The sequence below is a fragment of the Venturia canescens genome, chromosome 6 (genome assembly GCF_019457755.1).
Source record: "Venturia canescens isolate UGA chromosome 6, ASM1945775v1, whole genome shotgun sequence".
NCBI classification, from domain to species: Eukaryota; Metazoa; Arthropoda; class Insecta; order Hymenoptera; family Ichneumonidae; genus Venturia; species Venturia canescens.
In genome coordinates, this window is record NC_057426.1 from 584,213 (window position 1) to 604,559 (window position 20,347).

Sequence of the window (20,347 nt, forward strand, 5' to 3'; positions counted from 1 at the left end):
CGAATCGATTTTTTGTTGAGAAGCATTTTGTTGCACATCCCGCCACCTATACTGTACTCTACAGAAAATTCTTAAGATGCTCCGCTCAATTATTGAGGGGAGAAAATAGAGGTTCACCTCAGAATATTCATGTCACTCTAATAGCCTTGATTCGATGGAAAACCAACAACGCGATTAAATTTCTAGGACGAATTATTTTGCAGAGAATTCAAGCGGAGTAGTTGCATATAAATCACACGCTTCTTTACAGCTATAATCACACGAGTGTAGAACGTCAGCATCAAGGAAAGAATAAAAATCGTTATGACGATATTTCTTTTCTATCAAAGTGCTTTTTCACGTTCAATTGGAATGTAACTTTCATCTTTCCATTCAATGTCTCTTGCTCAGCTTTTGCAGACTACCAAAGTTCCCAGCGAAAAAAGAAAAAGTGAATTAAAAAAGAACTTCAACCGTGACCTCACTCAGAAAAATATCTCCGACGAAGCCACCTCGATCTCTTCAAGTTTTTACCGTCATTCATTTGCAACGAAAAACAAAAAAGAACGAAGGTGTTCCGGGTGCTTTCTGCTCTGTCACAGCGCAGGTGTGGCAATTCGGGATTCGAAATCTTGACAAATCAGTTTCAAGCTCTTACACCACCGCTCGTCACGCCAATGAAACTTTCGTAAGAAAACCTTAAGAACGGAAAAAAGAACCAACGTACTGTCCAATTGATTTTTTTTTTTTTTTTTTCAATGAAAAGCCAAGTTTTTTTGATGAAAAGTTCAGCGTACAACTCATCTTCATCAAACTTTATAATTGAACGCAATGAACAATGTTTTTCTATAGAACCGCTAAAAATTCTCGGCGAAAGAGGAACTTCCGTGAATGCGCAAATGACGCCAGAATTTAGGCGAGAAATATGTTTTTATTCTTGGTTTTTTTTTCTTTTTTTTCAATGCGCTTTCCATCTTCATTTACAATAAAAATAGAATTTTGAAACTACTAGAAAATTCAATGAATACCCAAACGAATATAGTGACTCATTCATCGGTTGCTCCAGTTGAGACCAATTGAATCAAATTTTCCTCAAGTCTTCAGATATGATGAAAAGTCGTTTTTTGCTCGGACCGAGCTTATACGTGAGTCGGATACATTTCGTTTCGCGCTGCTTTTACGACGCAAGAGAGTAGCGCTACTGCACCGGAAGATGATTGAATTTAAGAGGAAAGCGTATATATAAGCGCTTTTGTAGATTTACTCAACGATCGAATTCTCTTGGTGTGTTTTAGCGTTAGCACCGGTCGATATAAAAGTGTTTTAGGACTCGCAAATTCTGGTCGGGACCGGGCGAATACTCGTTCTCGTTGCTCACTAGCACACCTACTACGAAATGATCGCAAGATTTTTCTCTATTCACGGAAGTCTTATATGAACCATATATTTCAGATCAATGAAAAACCATATTTGTATCTTATGGATACAGAATAACAATTGAAATTTGAAAGAAATTCGTGGAAAAAAATACCCTCAAAGATTTTACGATAGAAAGGGAGAGAAAGTTTGATTTTCATGAGGTTTTGAGCCAAAGTGTTTCACGAGTATGAAATGCATGACGAGACACTACGAAAGCTAACAGACAGAGAATGTGGAGAGTTTGTTCTACTCAGACACTAGCAAATAAGCTCTTAAGTATGAACTGCCTTTGCATGCCTCTCCGCCGAGACTCGGAAGACGAGTTTGAAACAACGTCCTCTCAAACTACTCATCACTCAACGTCTTATCGTGGTTAAAAGAAACGCGAGTATGCGAGCACACTAAAACGAGAGCTACCCGATATTCATGTACAAGTTTGGTATCCTTCACTTATAATGCATATACTGGAACGTGGAGATCCATGGATTTTTACCGTCGACGCGATCGCTTCTGTACAAATAGCTTGGAACATCCTGCCGTATATAATCAATCAATTATTCATTAATTGATTTATTGGAAGACTTCTTTCTCTCTTCCGCACTTTATTCCTTTTCCATTACGAATGAACTAGAGAGGTGGTGGCGCCTCGATTTCAAATATAAAAAATGAAATTTTCTACCGGCCGAGGAGTAGAGAATTTATCAACTTCGCTCATCTTGGTCTAGCTCCCAGCAAGATATGGAAAAGATAAACGAAAGAATTCAAAAAACGAAAAGTAAAAAATGTCACAATCCCCCATAAGTTTCAGCGTTCTACCACGTCTAGACAGCTTTCTCGCAAAAAGTTGCGAAACTCAAAAGATGTCGCATTCCCATCTTTGGTGGGACCATAAAGCTTCTTCATCACCATTGCGAGACTTTTTTCACTCGATGAATTTAGAGCCACGTGTCATGAACTGTTATAAGGGTTAAAATAAAAACTGCCACGAAGACAAATGGATCCAGTTCGCTTGATCCACATCTTGTGCCATAAAAGAATGCGAGAAAACAAATGGTTTTTACCGCATGTATATATTTATACCGCTAAGGAAAAGGACCAGGATGCGCTGTTGGCGAGGAAAAGAGAAAAAGTAAACCGAAACTTCTTCTACCTCGATGAGCGTCGGAAAAAGTGAACGGTCGACGACAAAATAATAATCATGAGTGCATGTACAGCTGCTGGTTACGTTTCATACACGAATGTCGACTGCACAACTCCGCGTGGCGTCATATACACAGCGCGGCTACCTGCATGCGGACTCTTACTACTGCCGCGCATGCTTCTTTACTTCTCTCTTCGTTTTTCACTTTGTCCTTTATACGGATTTACAAAAACGATCAACGAAGCATCGCTCAAAACTATGCTTGAAGTTCAGAATACAAAATCAACTCGGAGATCTTGCTCGGGAGGAAGAATCTAAGAAATTTCGAGTCTCAATAATGGAGTTTCGTGTGGTCCCGAAATGTCGAAATGTTCCAATCCCATGCATTTCATGCGAGACAAAAAAGGATGCTTCCCTGTTTTTTGTTGTTCATACGACAATCTTTGATTCTATTACGATTCTCTGCACAAAAATGTTACAGACATTTTTGCCCCATTTTCTCTTTTGACGCAAGCAACCTGCTGTATACAAAAACCAGAAGATATATTACCGGACAGCGACACGGAAGCGATTTACTTAACGAGTTTTACGTGTCGCGTGATTCTATGCGCCGTTTTTATCGTCGCGAACGTTAAATACAACGAGATGCGGAAATATTCAATTATCAAACTGAACGTGCCGAGTGCCTGCCACACTTTCATATCACTCCAGTTCCAACAGAAACCTAATTGGGTGATAAAACTCAATGCATATAATTCATCTCTTCTTTCAATTGAAAAAAAAAGAAAAAAAAACCGGAATCACAAGAGACATAAATTTTTTGGAGGTAACGATATTTTTTTTTACTGTTTTATTCAAATATGGTCGAGCCATTGCGGCCTTGTACGTTTGTTTCAGTAGTTTTTGCCACACCTTTGAAGCTGATGCTATTCCTGAACAATTGAAATCTCATAATTGAAAATAATTATTAAAGGATATTTCGCTTGATATTGTGATACGGCTTAATATTTATGTGAGTAATGTATAAACACGGAGCGTGACAGAGTTTGAGCGCAATGTTATTTTGACAGAGAAATTCCGATGCATGATGTTTGTAGAAATCTCGCTGGCTGGAGCCATGAAATACGGGCGTTACAGTTCACAACGTGTTACGTTGGGTGACCAATAAAATTTTAGCATCCCACTGTGCATGAATAGAATACGAGAATCCGAGATGGATCGTTGATCGGCACGCGGCTTGAGCGAGTGTTATGTCCCTGCTCATATGTATTTCGATACATTCGATGTTACAACCGTTTCAATTTCCTTGGCGTACACGCTATTTCCGTGTTAGAAATAAAATGCAAAATCCTCCCACCATATAAAACGACCGGAGATAAAATTTCAGACAGAAAGACTATTCCGGATGCGGAGACCCGAACGTAAACCAGTTTCTTAAAAGCAGCATCGACTGGCTCGAGAGGCCAATTCCCTGTTTGAAATACGTAGATAAATATGCGAAACAAAACTCACACAGCACCGAAAGCTACAAAAATTCCATTTCGAATGAACGTACGTGATCGACGTTTTCCCATGCAGCAGATGATGAAATTTTTATTCGAATCGAAAGAGTAGCGCGAATACTCAATGAAAAGACCCTGATAAATCATTAAATTTAATGGTATATGAAGTTTAATAAAATTCTGGTGATTTCGCGGTAACCAAGTTTGTTGCAACTTTTTATCAATGAATTTTTCATCCGAATATATAAAGGTATCGGAAAGCGAAAAAAGTCTTCAAATCGGAAGGAATGAAAAAAAATTCTTTGTGTGTTTCAACGAGAGCATAAAAGCTTCAGCATCAAAGCCAATATCAGGCCTTTAAATAGCGCGTGTAAAAATGATAAAATTGCGAATACCTGGCCTGTGATTTACGACGAAAAATCATGCTCGTTAAGTTCGAAAAAAGGTGTGTAACTTATTACACCCGGTGAAGCGAAGACTGGCACAGATGAGTTTTTTCAACCGCGATGCTTCCATTAGCGTTAATGAAAAACACATATATTTCCGTAGCGTCCCGCTCATACAAGAACAGAAAAGCCACCGCCGAACGAAAGGGCGTTCGAAGTTACGCGTTGGACTTTCGATGATCCGGCGGCGCCGAAGCTTTTCCAAGCCTGCCTGAGGCGTTAATAAAAAAGGGAACGGGAGTAGCGCAAAAAATATGTTTGGCGATGTGAAAAGCGCATATAGCCAAGTTTCCAGTGAAACCTCTTTTCTTTTTTTTCATACACCGCCAACGAGCTTAATGAAAAGATCTCACTATGCGCGCTCATTGTTTAAACAAAAGCAGCTCCCCCGCCCGTACAACCGAAATCTTGTAGTCTGAACGAAAGACCTTATTTTATTCGTGCACTTTTTTCAAATTTTTTCTTACTTTATTAAAAATATAAACATATATCGGATCACGAATCACACTTCATCCCGATTTAATACTATTTCTATTACCAGTAGCGGAGTATCTTTGACATACAAAAAATGTCCAATCAAGAAGTTTTTCTTTCTTTAGAATCGAAGAGCAAACAAGAAATTCGAATGCTGCGAGCTTGGAACTTGTATGGCTCTGCTTTGTTTTCATTTAATCTCGTTCGTATCGTCCTTCAGGCGAGAACATAAGCTTAAATTTAAATTAATTCGATTTAAAAATGAAAATTTTTATCGTGATTTTGGAAAATAGCATCTCGATACAATTCGATTGTGTTTGTGGTTCTAGATCATCCTAAAATCCACAACGTAAGAAAACATTGATCGAACTTTTTAAATAAAGTAACGGCGCATTAATTCTGCTAATAGAGTATTATGCACGCATGAATGAGGAGCACACTTGGTTTGAGAGCTTTGTCAAAAAAAAATTTCATCAGTCATCCACGGAATCAATTGTGTATGGCAAAGAAAACGCGTCGTTTGCATTCAGCAGCGCGTTTAGCGCATTTTAAAAATATTTTGCTGTAGCACTTCTGCGTGACTTGGTCCGGAAATCCGACGGGGGAGTTTTTTTTTTATGATGAAAGGGAGCGGGAGTGTGCTGGAATAGATTGAAAGTTTGCGTGAACCGCCGATTCAACTGCCAATCCGCCGCGTTGACAAATGAGGGTAATTGCAAAGAAAACGAAATAATCGATGAATCTGCTATTTGAAACTTATTTGGTTGGAAGCTCTTTTGGAATTACCCGATTAATTAAAAATACAGCCTGGAGCAATTCAAATATCACGATAATAATATTTAATTATTCTTCGTATCACCAGAAAGACAAGAAAAACTTGACAAATCGCTCAATAAGTTATAGCTTCCTATGCGTAGATGTAAATTGGATACAATGAAACTCTATCAACGTGTTTTATTACAACCTCATAGAGAATTGTCTAATATTCAAAGAGAGGAACGACACCCAAAATGAACAGGTAAAGCGATTTTTTACATACAACGAATGTTATCTGTCCCACCTTATTCGCATATTTAATTATTTATCATCGGCTCAATTTACAGGTCAACTTTGACTGAATGCAATTGGATGTTTAGTAAAATTTGGAGCGCCGTGATGCCAATCGCACAAAGTGCGTTTATGACATATTCGATAACGACATTTACGCTATGAACGATTTACGATTCCTTTTATCCGGGATTTCTCTCAAACAGTCGTTACATCGATTTTCCATTTGGATCTTGAGCTTTTGCCACGAGAGGTCTCTATCCCTTCGTAAATCCCGAGGCCACGATGATTTATTAGAAATTTTCCTGAAGGCCCGAAGACCCGAGGCTTTTTATCGCTGTGGCAAGTTTACCGTTACGTTATACATATAACTATAAATCTCCGAACGAAGAGGTACATCCAAGTCCGCCGATGTAAAAGAGCAAGAGAAAAACGAAGAGGAATGATAAAAAACGAAAAAGCAACTGTACAGACCGATAGAGGAACGAATATAGAAAGTACAACGTAACGTCTGTACCCTCGCTCGGCTGGCTTACGATTCTCTGAAGCCTAAGGCTTATCGTTTTTCAACAGGCGTTAAGCAAACATTTTATAGTCAATCGCATGACTCGTCCATTGGAGAACAAAATATTGCCAACGTGCACTTCCCTTTCTTCGGGCATTGATGACGAACATGGAAATAACTATTATATACTGATTTATGATAAAACCTATTCTTTTATGTTGAGCAGCACTACTGCTCAAATCGTTGAAAAAATAAAATACGAAAGAAAATAATACATTTGTTAGACCAAGTCGACACGATGAAAGTTTATATATATTAATATACGGAAGAAGCTTCAATTTACAATATCGAATTCACATTAATTCGTGATAGTTCAAAGTATACATATAGGATTGTCGAATCGAGTATGGTGATAAAGAGAAAAATATATAACCGAAGCTCACGCAATTAAATATTAACTTTTATCGAGGTATTCGGTGATTCGAATAACGAAATCTTTCTTATATTACGTATATGTAAGTCACGAATATTTCATTGACATTCCATTACGATTTCATCGTGTATTTAGACATCGATCAAGGCCCTCTCCGGAACTCCCTTTTTCAATACTTTGCCGAACGCCTTTTTACGATGTTCAGAAACTCATACATCGCTGAAACGAGCTAGGAACGATATCGGAACCGCTTGCGCAGACGAAAAAGCGATTCTCGTAGTAGTTTTATGGTTTATTGTGTTTTCACATAGCTTCTCGTTTACGAATCCAGCCACCCTTTCATAATGTGAAGTTGCAGCGAGGCACTACTAATAATCATCCGCCATAATCATAAGCTTTTCACGCAATCTGAAGTGCACCTTTTTAATGTGACGAATAATTTATTGAAAAGGGCATCAATATTGAAAAATCAAAGATAAAAAAATGCCTTTCATAAAATTTAACGAAGTGCTTGAGCTTTAATAATTATTCCACCGAAGTCAGTCCGAATCAATGGCGTTGAGTTTTTTCAATTGAGAGAGTGCTGAGGAATTATTGAGACAGTGAAAAGAACATACGGAATCAATCGGTCGATCTCATTGAGTTGAGTAGAAGATTAAGAGTTTCGCGTGATGTTTCGCCAAGCCGAACAAACAAATTGATGAGCACTTCAAGGACCCCGTGCGTGCTATGCCAGGTGGACAGCACAACTTATTGTGATAGTTCAAGATTATGATCAATTGAAAATAATACTCGCAACGATAAACCATTTAGTCCAAATGGGAAAGAAAGAGAGATCGAAAAACTAGACAGAAAAAAGGAAATAAAAAATGAAGCGGTACAATAACGTTAAAAAGGGGAAAAATTAGGGCTGAATCAGTTGGAGGCGATTTTCTGGAGGATCATCATTGAATTGTGTAATCCTGTGCGACTTCATCGCTGTATAGGGTTTCGGGGCAGGGTGTGCTTCTTCACCGCAGGCTTTACTATAGACGACTTTCAATTTCACTAATTTCTTCTGAAAATTCACCGGTGCTCAAGCAGGAAGTTCGTCTTTTCGCGTAAGGCAAACCACTGTGAGAAAAGCAAGAGCGACGATAAAAAGCAGAACAAGAATGAAAAAGAACAAGAGAGAGTGAGAGAGAGAAAGCGAAAGTCAAGCCTGGCCGCAGCGTTGCCGAAGACATTCAGCTCTCTGCTCCGTTAAACCTCTTTCGTATAGAGGTTGGACGAAATCGAATCAGTAACGGATGGGTAATTTCTTCCGGGGACAAAGAGCACCGGCAAGAGAACGCCGAGGCTGAGTCCTTATTCTCGTTCCTATTCCTTCGCGAGGTTACCTCCCAGCAATCGTAATGGCCTTTTCCTCCTCGCTTCTTTAACTTTTGCTCTTTCTCTGACTACTGTTCTTTCCTCCAAGGTAAATGGGCCTGTATGAAAATGGGCCTCTTTGCTAGTACAATATCTCGCGAAATTTGCGCATACTTCGTTCCCATTTTTCTCAATACGCTCAAGTAATAACCCGGAGTATTGGTATTGGCAGCTCGCCATACTGGAGAACCACGACTTGGTAAGGAAATCTAGTCAGCCACGGAGTCAAAAGGATCAAAGCGCGAACGTTTATTCGATTATGATTTTTCACTGTGCGCGAAAGAAATGCCGGAAAATGGATGGAATTACGAAAACCTTTCGTAAAATACGATCAATTAAAAATATATTCGACTTGAATTATTGCTGTATAAAAAATCTTTATTTATTTCACCGAGAAGAATGAAAAAACAGAAAACAAGATAGCGATTGTTTTTGCGATCGAACCATTATTGTTGATGGATCCCACCAATCGTGCTCTGATGCGACACCACCAAAACGTATTTTCTGGACAAATACTAAAAATATCGGAAGTTTCCGGTTTTGATGGATACACGCCGCAAGAACAACATATACCGGAGCAAACCTAAACCGTGATGGGTTTCCCCTGCTCGACTGACTCGCCCGCGGCTTATTTTCTCGACTCAAGGAAATTGATTCTTGGCATGTCATTGATGCAGAAAAAAGGCTTCAGGAAGTCGAAGCTGTATCCCCATAAGACTCTCACACTTATGCATAGTATGTAATTAAATACATGTTCTGAACAATCATCATAAGATGATTAATTAAATTGGCTCGTAGAAAAAAAAAAAATTCCAGTTTTTTTTTTCGTGGACCGAAGAAGGATGTTAGTACATGTAAAAAAAAGTGCCCTCTTCAGCCCACGAAAAAAAAAATTGGATTTTTTTTTTAAGCACCTTCATGTTACACACGATATCCTGCTACAAATGATACAAGGAAAACGCTCTTTCTATTATTCTTCTTCTCCACGTTATTGATATAAAACAATTGGAAACGCTATCGCTCCGCTAAAGAGTCTCTGGCAGCAACTCGTCATATCTTATAAATGTACTTGTCTCAGTCAGAGTCGCTGCCGCGACTCTAGATCAGACCAGCCGTAATCGGAACAATGCAATTCTTGAGGCCACTCGAATACGAAAATTTATCGATTAAATTTTGCAACCGAGTTTCAGAGTACTGAAAAGACATACTGAAGAAACAATCCGTACAGCTCAAAATTTTCATAGATTTCACTCTAATTCCAGCCTCAATAATCCATCGACACTTCGTAACACAAAACGTTACGTAGAAGCTTAGAAATTTGGGTGTGAAATCAGTTTTGGAGAAACGAGAAGGCTTCGTTTACGATACTCTTTACTTTTCACCGGCTCTTCTAGTGCCCACAATTCACGAGGGCGCACTCGTATCTCACGGCTTTTCCTCATTCTTCAGTCCCGTTTGATTCTTCACAGCCTCCTGACTCAATTCAGCGCAGTTTCTTCAAGCGCGTGTGCTTCAAATTATCATTGTTTCTTGAATCACCTCGCGGGAGCCATATGATCAGAAAAGAAGATTAACTTTTTTTTAACTCTAGGGCCCGGGCTAGTTATTGCTGCATTGACCGAAGTTCGAGATTCAGTGGGTGCGACGAGTAAACTGACTTCAATGAGCAACGCTTGTATCGTGCATCCCTCGTTTATTGCCTCGAGAGTAATCTAAATGGTAAAAAATTTTTTGCACCTTCTGAAAATCCATCTCTTTTTCCACGTCAGGGATAACCCGCTGCATGCGTCTTTCGTTAAACTGACACAATTCGAAACATGAGCTTTATACCGAAGGTCAAGAGACGAAACGACGTGAAAGAATAACTGTCTCGATTAAGCTCGTGCGGAGCAGATGTGCAGTGAACGCTTGGAGATGCTTCACAACTTTTTCGGCTATTTCCAGCTTCGGTTTCTTCCAATAATATATATCTATTCATTCGTTCCAAGTATCATGATAACGTGAAACTCTCGAGTTTAACGTTCGCAAACTCCTGCCAGACTATCCCCCTCGCAAACTCTTGCCATTTATTTTGCCCTTTTCCTCCTGGCTAAATTTGACTCTTGGAATTTTTGTTATGCTTTCATCACTTACTCGAATTAAACGTCAGGCCAAACTCTTCTAATGAAAAAAAGCCACGTGAATATCAAAATAACTTGATAACCATGCAGAACATATGCAACTTTCTAAACTCGCGGATTGCTGGTAAAGTGGCCCTTTTCGCCCCTTTTCGTAACAATTCGTTAACCACCCTGAACGGTTTTCTGTTAAAAAATGATTAAACTAAAGTTTCATGTGCTCCCATCATACGCTGATACGAAGGTCTTTGTTGAACGGTTGATGCCAAATATCCTCACTCTCGATAGATGAATGCCAACAAAGTTTGAGGGATCCTTGGCATTCTATCAAAAATTGGAAAAAATTTTTTCTATCCTTCCGTCCAACTAGATGATTCGCCGCTCCAAAGAAGCCATCGGTTTTTCTTTTTAGCCTGGCTATGGACGTAAAAACAGATTTGAGTTATCCAGAGTGAGAAAAAAAATTAGCATATTGTAATCGAACCACAATTCTATATGTTGAGAGGAAAGGGTCCTTGGAAAATCCATACTAATCCGTGTATTACGAATTGTTCTTACTGGCGTTACGTATTCACATGAATTATGTAACAGATCGATGATTAATGTTTTGAGACCTTGTTCGGAATAGTTTTTGAAGTGCTAAAGTAATTTATTTCAGAAAAATAACTACTCATAGCAATCATGTCACAACCGTGTTTGCAAATTACACTCTCATTGATTTAGTCTCGGAACGCTTAAGGATCTACACAAAATTTCTACAACATTTATGCAGCTTTGTGTGGAATGTATTTATTACATATAATTAGAAAACGTGCTAGCGTTACAATGGGATACTGATAACATACATTTCATGCCATCGTGTATGTCGATGTTAGGTAATGAAATCATTCGGCTACGAGAATTAAACGGGTTGGTATCACGTAGTATGGTCATCAAACTTTGCAAGAGCTAATTTCTTTCCGCTCCCTTACTTTTTCCGGCCTCTCTCTCTCTCTCTCTCAACCAGGATCGGTTGATAAAAAACTATTTAGCAAATTGATATATTAATCATCAACATGAGATTTTAACCCGAACATCAATGCTGTCCCTCGATTTGTTACCAAAATGTTAAGCAGTTTAGAAATTTTTTCAATGTTTGGAAAAAAAATTTGGAGGTGAAATTTATAATTGAAGGAAAATAATTATTTCCCTGGATCTACACTCGACTATTCTAACGTTTCTCGTTGATTTTTTTTGTGTTTCTATCGCGCGTAGAACAGATTAACGTTCAGTTGCCACCTCTACGGGTGCCTCATCTCAGACACCATCACGTCACCCACTGGGGTCCTTACTTCGAGAATGCTGAGGGTCAATGGATCAACGGATCACAACACGTTGGCCTTCATCTCGGAGCCACGGCGATGCTCGACTGTCGAGTCGCGATGCTAGACAAAAGAACGGTAACTAGCACTAATGAGAGCAGTAATAAGTATCTTCAAAAATAGAATTTTGTTTGGAAAGAACGAAATATATTTCAGGTTATGTGGGTGAGAAAAATCGCCGATCGACCGTCGCTCTTGACGCTTGGCAGAGAAGTTCACATCACGGATCCACGATACAGCGTAAATTTTCAGTATCCGAATAACTGGAGACTGGCTATTTCTTCGGTGCAGAAAGAGGATCGAGGACAATACGTGTGTGAAGTTAATACTCATCCACCAACTATGCTCGTCACCAACGTTACCGTGCTCGGTAATATTTACGTTTTATTTCATCCGAGTCTCCTATAACGCTTCTTCCATTATCTACCGACCGAATAAATTTCAACGGCATGAATATACACTTTAAACTGTAAGATTACATACACAACAAAGAGGAAAACATTTACTGTTTCATGGAAGAAGTTGTTTTAGTTTATAAGAGTAACGATATTAATCTTAGATCAAGAGTACACCTTAACATTTAATTACCGACAGCGGATATAATCCTGGCCGATATTTTGTCTTACGGGTAATGTGCGTTGTCGGATATTTTGTCGTAGATATTTTGTTGTCGGGTCAAAATGCGCATTAACAAAAAAATATATATGTAGAGGACAAAAATTTTGAAGGAATTCTATTTTTTTCCTACTGCTTTTTAAAAGAAGTCTTAAAGACAGTATGTATATATTGGTGCATTTGAGAGTAAGCAATAGATAAAGCTTGTCAATCTTCTAAGAAGCAGCATATTTCCTTATAGGTACCCTGTTTTACCCTGATATCCCCTATACTCGTGAGCAGTCAGTGGATTATAGAAAAGGAGAATAACTCAGTTAAGGCATGTTAGAGGTTTTTTATCAACCGTTATCGAGGCTCGGTCAAGCCTCAACGTTAAACAATACGCTTATTGGAACTCGCATTTCAAAATTCTTTTCAACCCTTGAGGAAAGGTCCAAACGGAATCTTGCAAAATCGCAGCACCCTACTATATGTATATTCACCTGAAATACATAGTTATCTTAATTTCTCAAAGACGCGCACCTCGCTTGGCGTACAGACAAGATTAAAAAGATATAGAAGCTTCCTCCAAATGGGGTTATTATGGTGCTGGGAAAATCAAAATCAGCGACTATTTGCAATAATCATTTTCGATTGAATTTAAATCTAAACTAGTTTGGATAACTAAAATTATCGATAAAAATTCGAGGATTTTCAACATGAACTGAATAAATATGGGAATTTTCATGATAAAAATATTTTAATTTTCTGATAAGAATTTAGCCGTGTACGAGAATAATCTATGGAGGAACTTTGAAAACAGGATGTTTCGATATGCGGTATAAAAAATTATGGGAACCAACGAGTAAAGAATGAAAAAGGTTTATTGATGGTTGATGATACGAATGTTAAGCGGAATATTGAGGATGACGTTCATGTTCTGAAATCGAAGCGTAAATCCAGCTTGAGGAGGGTATCGGAAAAAGAGTCAAAATTGGCAGGCAGAACGTTCTGAGCACGAAAACAAAAGAGTGAAGAAAACAAATACATGTTAGGCAAAGCCAATGGCGAGTAAATATTGTGAGGAGTATTTGCGACCCCTTTTGACCACGTGCCAGTTTAGCTGGGCAAAGGGTTGATATGAAAGAAGAAAGTTTGGAAAATAAGCAAGAGAGAAGTTTGACGCAAGAACATACGGGCATTGTAAGGTCAACACGTCGGACTTTCTGTGGCTGTAAGTCGCTGCTTCATCTTGCCTTCAATTCATCTAATCGCGTTTATTCCTGTATTCCAAGCATTCCTGCTAATTTCCGTCTCTCTGGTTTCTTTTTCAGCGGATTCTTCGCCGTTTTTTCTTCTCGTTGACTCTATTCATACGGAAAAGTGATAACAAACTTATTTTCCGTAAGAATAATAATGAACCGATGACTTTATTAATCCAGTCAGAAAAATCCGCGCCGTCAGCGCATCAAAAGTGGAAGTTTCCGCGTCAGCGTGATGCTGAACACTTTTTTGTACCGTTAGTTTTGTGCTTCACGAAGTTTGACAAAGTCTTGAAATCGAGCCCAGTACAAAGTTCTATCAGTTTTCTGTTAATGGCAGTCGAATTTTATTAATTCCTTTCCATTGACGCTGCGTATAAGCGATTATACTTTAGTGCGCCAAGGGCACTTTATTAAGATTCAAGAACTTTTCCTTGCAGCGACTGGTCGCGATATTAATCTCAGATTCTCGAGCTTTAGCTTTTCTATTTCCTACCGCACGCAGAATTTACTCCATCTCCCCATAGAATAAGTTTCAAAGAAGAAGGTTTTTAAACTCACGCTCCTCTCATCTTCCTCCTTACTATTGGCCTCGCCACAAAGCCAGGCACTCTTCCAAGCTCGGCTGATTGCAAAATGCACGAACATGACTACGGCAGTGAGCCGTGCTCGATTAAAATTCCATCCTCGTGAAGATTCAATTACAATGAGAAGCTTGCACAGATTTGTCCACGAGCAGCACGATTATGTGCATTGTACGTGGTCCTTCCTAGTCGTCATGCTTTACAAGCCCTAGCTTTAGGTGGTATAAACTTGTTTCACGCATTACGCTTTTTCCTCATCTGTCTGAGCTTATTTTGTAAGCGGAGCTTGCACTCGCTGTTAAAGTATAACCGCAGAGAAACAGATTTTGTGCGCCCATACACAGCGGAAAGTCTTCTGATTCCTCCGCTCTTTCATGACCGACACCGAGCGCTATTTACGCTCTTTTTTCGTTGTGTAATCGATAGAAAAAAGGACTTGAGAAGAGAGAACAACAGAGAGTCTGGCTACCGTCAAGTGGTCGACGACAAAACCAGCTCTGTCAAGGGCGCGAGGCGCTGCCAGCATTTTGATTAAACTTTTGCCGCTTACCGCCGCCCTCTCATACCGACATGTAATTAGGAATTCATGCAGCGAGCGCGCTTGAAAAAAAGAACCAGCGATATCGTGGCCAGCGTTCCGGAAGGGAATTTCTCCGACGCACTCACTAAGCTCTTCGAATATACATAATGTATGAAAAAATTGCTGCTCGGTAGACTCTTACCCAATTAAGTATACCGTTGAAAATTTTCACCATCCGAACCCCTTAATGATCCGAGGAAAAAAGCTCGATGACGCATCGCGTACATAATTAAGCTCTCCGATGAAGATTTTCGAATCGACGTTGGCTTCTGGCATTCTCCATTGGGATTGTTGTTTTCAAGCGAAATTGTTGTTCCGAATTCGTTGATGGAATTTTATTTTTAGTATCAATAATTTTTTAAATACCATCATGTGAGTTTGGTTGAATTTAATTTTGTCCAAAAATTCTATTACGTCAAATTTTAGTATCTTTGCTCACAATACCAATACAGTTTCATTAAACAAAAGCAAAATAATTCAACATCCGTGCTTGTATACCAATGAACAAGAGTTTTCAAATCAAGTTTGAGTCTGCAGTGCGCCTGTGAGCTTGTAAAAAAAAAGTCATTCGACATCCAACGACTGATGCGCATAAAACATCCTCCCCGTGCATAGGAACCATTACAACAAAATGTGGATTACATTACCGTCGACTAATTTCGATCGGTCCTTACACAATGTAGATTCCAGGATACTCCGAATGAGAACATGCCACCCTCGAAACGCTTGTACTGAATCTGTTCGCATTGGAAATGAATTGGTTGTACGAGCGAGAGAACTGACCCGTTGAAATATCTATATGTATATGCTACATTCGAAATCAAAACTGCTGAAGTAATCACGGTGAGATACTAAACATAACTTATAATGATGAAGAGATGAGCCTGACCAGAGACAATACTCATCTGAGTGAGTGTACCTTGGTCACAGCAGAAAAAACATCTTCCGTTGGATAGCAAGAATGGATGTGAGCCAACCAACATATCCATAGGATTTAAGCCAGTTTTAGTGTAATTCAAACTTCGTAACCCCGTTGAACTGAAAACGCATTCTCGGAGTACGTTGAACCATAATGTTTGCAACTGTTATCGTATCATAAGTATCGTAGAAAGTCTTTATTCATATGGATTAGACACTCTAAGCTCAGGAGCAGTGGGATCGTGATCCTACGCATTCTTCGCTGAAAAGAATCGAAATTTAACGAAGATTTATCTCGGTCCATTACGCGTACGAGGATTTATCGCAGTTATATAACGAGCTGGAGAGGCAAAAAGGTCTCCGGGAACCCACCGGCTCTGTGTCCGGCTTGGCGAAAATCAATTGATGTTAGCTGCCGGTGGTATCGATGGACCGTTGAACGAGTTTCGACTGTATACATATATAGACATATACATATATGCGAGGATATCTAGAGGTGCTAAAGGAACGACCTGGCCCTCGATACTCTCGCCTATGCTCATGCAGTTATTAATCTTCACTAGGACACGGAAAAAATAGGAAGCAGGACAAAGGGAAAACAAAAGGTAAACAACACCGATTTCCCCGGTCATATTTCATCATCAGCGATCGACAGTTCCTCCCCATATCATGCACCAGCTATTTCTCATTTCGAAATTTTCTGTCTATTTGCATACGCAAGTTATTGCTGTTTTCGCTGCGCTTGAAACATACGCTCCGAATACATTTTGTTTCAGCACCGGACATCAGAGTCGTCGATGAAGCCAGCCATGAGTTGCGTGATCGTTATTACAAGACAGGAAGCGCTATTGAACTCGCCTGCATCGTTAAGCCAGCTCAACCTGACTCGCAAGTGCCTCATCCAACGTGGAAGAAGGCTGGTGATCCGTTGCCCGAGCACGTTAAAGTTTATCACATTAATGGGTAAGCATAAAACAATAACCAGAACAGGAAATTGCCATTAGTGTATGTGGAGCATTTACGATGCTTTGAATAATGGTCCTATTCGTTCCCATGCATTTTATATGAAATACAAAAGTTTCGTCGTTATAGAGCACGTCAGGCATGGAGCTTGACTTTTGAGAAATATTGCTTTATAGAAAGAGTCCATGATTACTGCATTGAGAATCCTGTAAATCGTATGACGAACCTTTAAACGGTTGAAGAATCGTGCAATTTGATCAGAACCTTGAAGAGACCAAGAGCCCTCTCGTTTGTAATATCTTGACAACATTGATCTCAAACGCATCCATGGAAAAGCCAGAACTCGCCAAAGTTTGCCCTCATTGACGGTCACTGATCATAGAGGTAACTAGACCGGGTTGTCTGACCGTCTGTGTCGAGAGAACAGAGACCCTTTCCACACGACTTCGAACCCAAAATGTTCACCTGGCGTGTAAACATTGGGGGAAACGTACGTGAAACTAACCTCATGGCGTGCCAGTTGCGGTCTTCGGTACTGATGTGTTGGTGAAGCAACTGGGGCATCGAGCGTTGCAAAGTGTCGCAAGTCAAACATCGTGAAACCACCGAAACCCCTGCGTTGACTCTCCAGAGAAAACCACTGTGTACTTGTTTCCTCAACAGACTACCTGATATCTAGGTGTCAATTGGACTGGCCTCGTAAACGAGTGGGCTTTCCAGCGTGCTCATCCGCGAATTCCCTTGATTTTTAGTCTGCGACACACTACCGGAATTTCCCTCCGGTACGATCACCGAGTACGGACTAATTCTAGGTGTTGATGAAGCAAAACTTATTACCACCGAGTCTGAGAGCTTTTTTCATTATTATTTGTTCGCAGTTCGAACGATGAGTTGATCACCGGCTTGCGCATCGATCGTGCCAAAAAGATTGATAGCGGCGAGTACACGTGCTCTCTTGGACAATTCACCAGTACGATCGTATACATTCACGTTCTTAATGGTAAAATAACCCTCATGCTTATATTGACATTGAAGTTGTCATGTCAGGACGGTCATTCGCGACGTTGCCTTGTTCTCTCTCTCTCTCCCTCCTACCCGCGCACTCGCTCATGCCTCCTTAACTAAATAGCTTTTTTTACCATTCGAATATCGATCAAAATTGAGTCCTCTTCTATGAATATGATAGTCAATCCTTAATTGTTCCGTCTAATCCAAGTTCACTTCGTTTCTGGTAAAGCATAACTTTGATAGTTTGATAAGCACTTTACCATGTTGGATGCATAAACCTTGCCAGTACTGATGGGATAACTCTGACCGGCTCAGAATTCTCCGACCCTTCGGTAGATCTGGCTCGCATTAGTCAGACCTGCTCTGCACGTAAATGACACTTGTGAGTTTGACTGAAACGTACGACTGGTCACGAGTACAACTGCTGCCTAATCAATATGCTAATTAATTCAAGCTACTGAAATGATTACTCCATTCCAATAAGGAATGCAGAGAGTGATGGAACTGTAACAACATATTAAGCGTATTACAGTTGAGCAGCTTGCAAAGTCACATAGCTAAATCACAAACTGCGACGTTTTTTAAAATAATTTACAGTTCGATTGTTTATCTGAAAAAATGAACAATGCGAATCAGACTAAAGCAAGGTGATTCACTGAAAATACGCTGTACGAGTAATTTCAGAAGCATGAAATCCGTCCGATTTCGTAGGGAATATACTGGACGAAAGTGAAGGAAAGATGATCCTAAAGATATCTCAGTTTAATATTCTTAATACTTACTTCGCATAATCGATCCTCTTTGAAACTTGCCAGACTGAGACTGCGACAAGCCGCCTCGAGACATTTAATTTTCACGAGTTTTTCAACTCACTTATTAAGACTCTCGTTTTCATCTATCATAAAGATAAAAGGGCGAAAGACAGAGCAAGAGAGCGCAAGGCGAGGGGGGGGGGGGGGGGGGGGGAGTGCTTCGAGCCAAAGAAAATCACAAGATTCCACGAAAAAGCAAGCAGGGCAGGGAAGAAGGGAAAGGAAAAGTGAGTGAGAAAGAGAAATTGAGTGGTAGTTTTTCAACGTGGCGGAAGGTTTTTTTTTGTTTTTCAATTGTGCAGTAGTACACAAAGATTGTAAAAGTTGGCAAAGGACGATGGGGTTGCGGAATTCGTTGTGCCAGCCAGTTTCGTGCGTCGGCGCATACTACTTATGAAGTAGAAAAAGGGAGAAAAAATCGTAGAAATGGCAGAATGATACTCCTAAAATAAGTGTAAGAAGCTCAGTTTTCAAAATTCCTCATTCGAAGCATGACAATGACCGTCTGGCATGCACTTTACATTCGAACTATAAAAGAATGAAAGTAAAAAGGTGGAGGAAAAAAAATTGCATCGCTTCATTCAACGCCTTTTCACTTTCCCTTCCCTTCTTCTTTTTTCTGTTCCCTTTACCTTTTCTCTTTCGTTCGTTCCGTTTTGACTGATTGCAGGTGAGAAGCAAGCGGCTGTTCATCACGACCAATGGAACGCCGCGAAAACGAATTACGACGACGAGGCCCGTCGCGGCTTGTTCACTGTATTAACTGTGATTCAGCTCTTTCTGTATGCGACTCACTCGTCGTACTCGACCATCTACTCGTTGTGAAGAATCGAGGAGAGATTGTCAACAGCGGAGGGAAGCGCTCATCGTCGCATTAAAATTCATAGACGTGACGCATCTTCTCGTTATGCAAATGTCGATGTGACTCTTGTCGACGCATCGCGTATCCATCAAGATTTGTACAATTGTTCTGTGAAAATCGGTTAACTTGTTGGAGGAAAACACCTATAGAGAAAAAGTACGAGTGATACGAAAAAAGGCTTCGGCCCCGATTCATCTGGAGACTGGTTTGAATCTCTCCCTTCAAACCAACTGCGATTAAGAATTCATTCATGATCAACGTGCATAATAAAACATTATTTATTATTCACGTACATTGTACTGTCACTTTGAATTCGTTTTATTACACGCCGAGTGATGATGAACCATAAGTGTAATAGAGATTAACATAACGTTTATAAAAATCGCTATATATAAATCAACGCATCGAAACATTCCTACGTAATAGCGTGTCTGTATAGTGATCTGTAAATACTAATTAACACTAACTATTAACGCTGTTATTATTGATTATTGTCGTCCGCATTAATCGAGAAGTCTCCTCATGGGATTCTTTTGTTGCACAACATTTCGCCAACAGAGAAGAAACAAAACAAATATCGATTTCTTTTTTTCTGTTCAATATTTTATTTCACGTCGCAATATAAATATGTCTTCGGAAGAACCGTTTAAACGAATAACGATATTACTTACAATAAATATTGGTTAACCGCGAATATGCTTGGCTGCTCTTGTCATTTCAATCCTTCTATCGACAAAAAATCAATTTTTTTTTTCATTACCGACAGCAGATTCGTTTTCATTTACATGGAAGAGTCATTTTTCATCAAAGTCAGGACGGCTACTCGCTAGAAATTGGCAACAATGCGGATAAATATATTTTATTAATTCAATCATATGTTGAGAATCCAATTAGTACTCGTTTGTCGAGAGTAATCTGATGTGAAATTAA

General features: G+C 39.6%; 1 protein-coding gene across 6 annotated transcripts in view; it reads left to right on the top strand.

Moving 5' to 3' along the window:
* Positions 1–20,111, top strand: part of LOC122412188 (zwei Ig domain protein zig-8-like) — an 87,364-nt gene extending 67,253 nt beyond the window's left edge. For 3 of the 6 annotated variants that reach the window (XM_043421566.1, XM_043421567.1, XM_043421568.1), the window contains 5 exons: positions 11,728–11,912; positions 11,991–12,204; positions 16,549–16,735; positions 17,614–17,735; positions 19,226–20,111. In XM_043421566.1, the coding sequence (XP_043277501.1) occupies positions 11,728–11,912; positions 11,991–12,204; positions 16,549–16,735; positions 17,614–17,735; positions 19,226–19,380 (863 nt within the window). In that variant the 3' untranslated portion in view covers positions 19,381–20,111. Of the gene's footprint in view, positions 1–9,947; positions 10,076–11,727; positions 11,913–11,990; positions 12,205–16,548; positions 16,736–17,613; positions 17,736–19,225 lie in introns of all 6 variants that reach the window. The other 3 variants (XM_043421569.1, XM_043421570.1, XM_043421572.1) reach the window with 2 other exon arrangements.
* Positions 20,112–20,347: the final 236 nt, after the last annotated feature.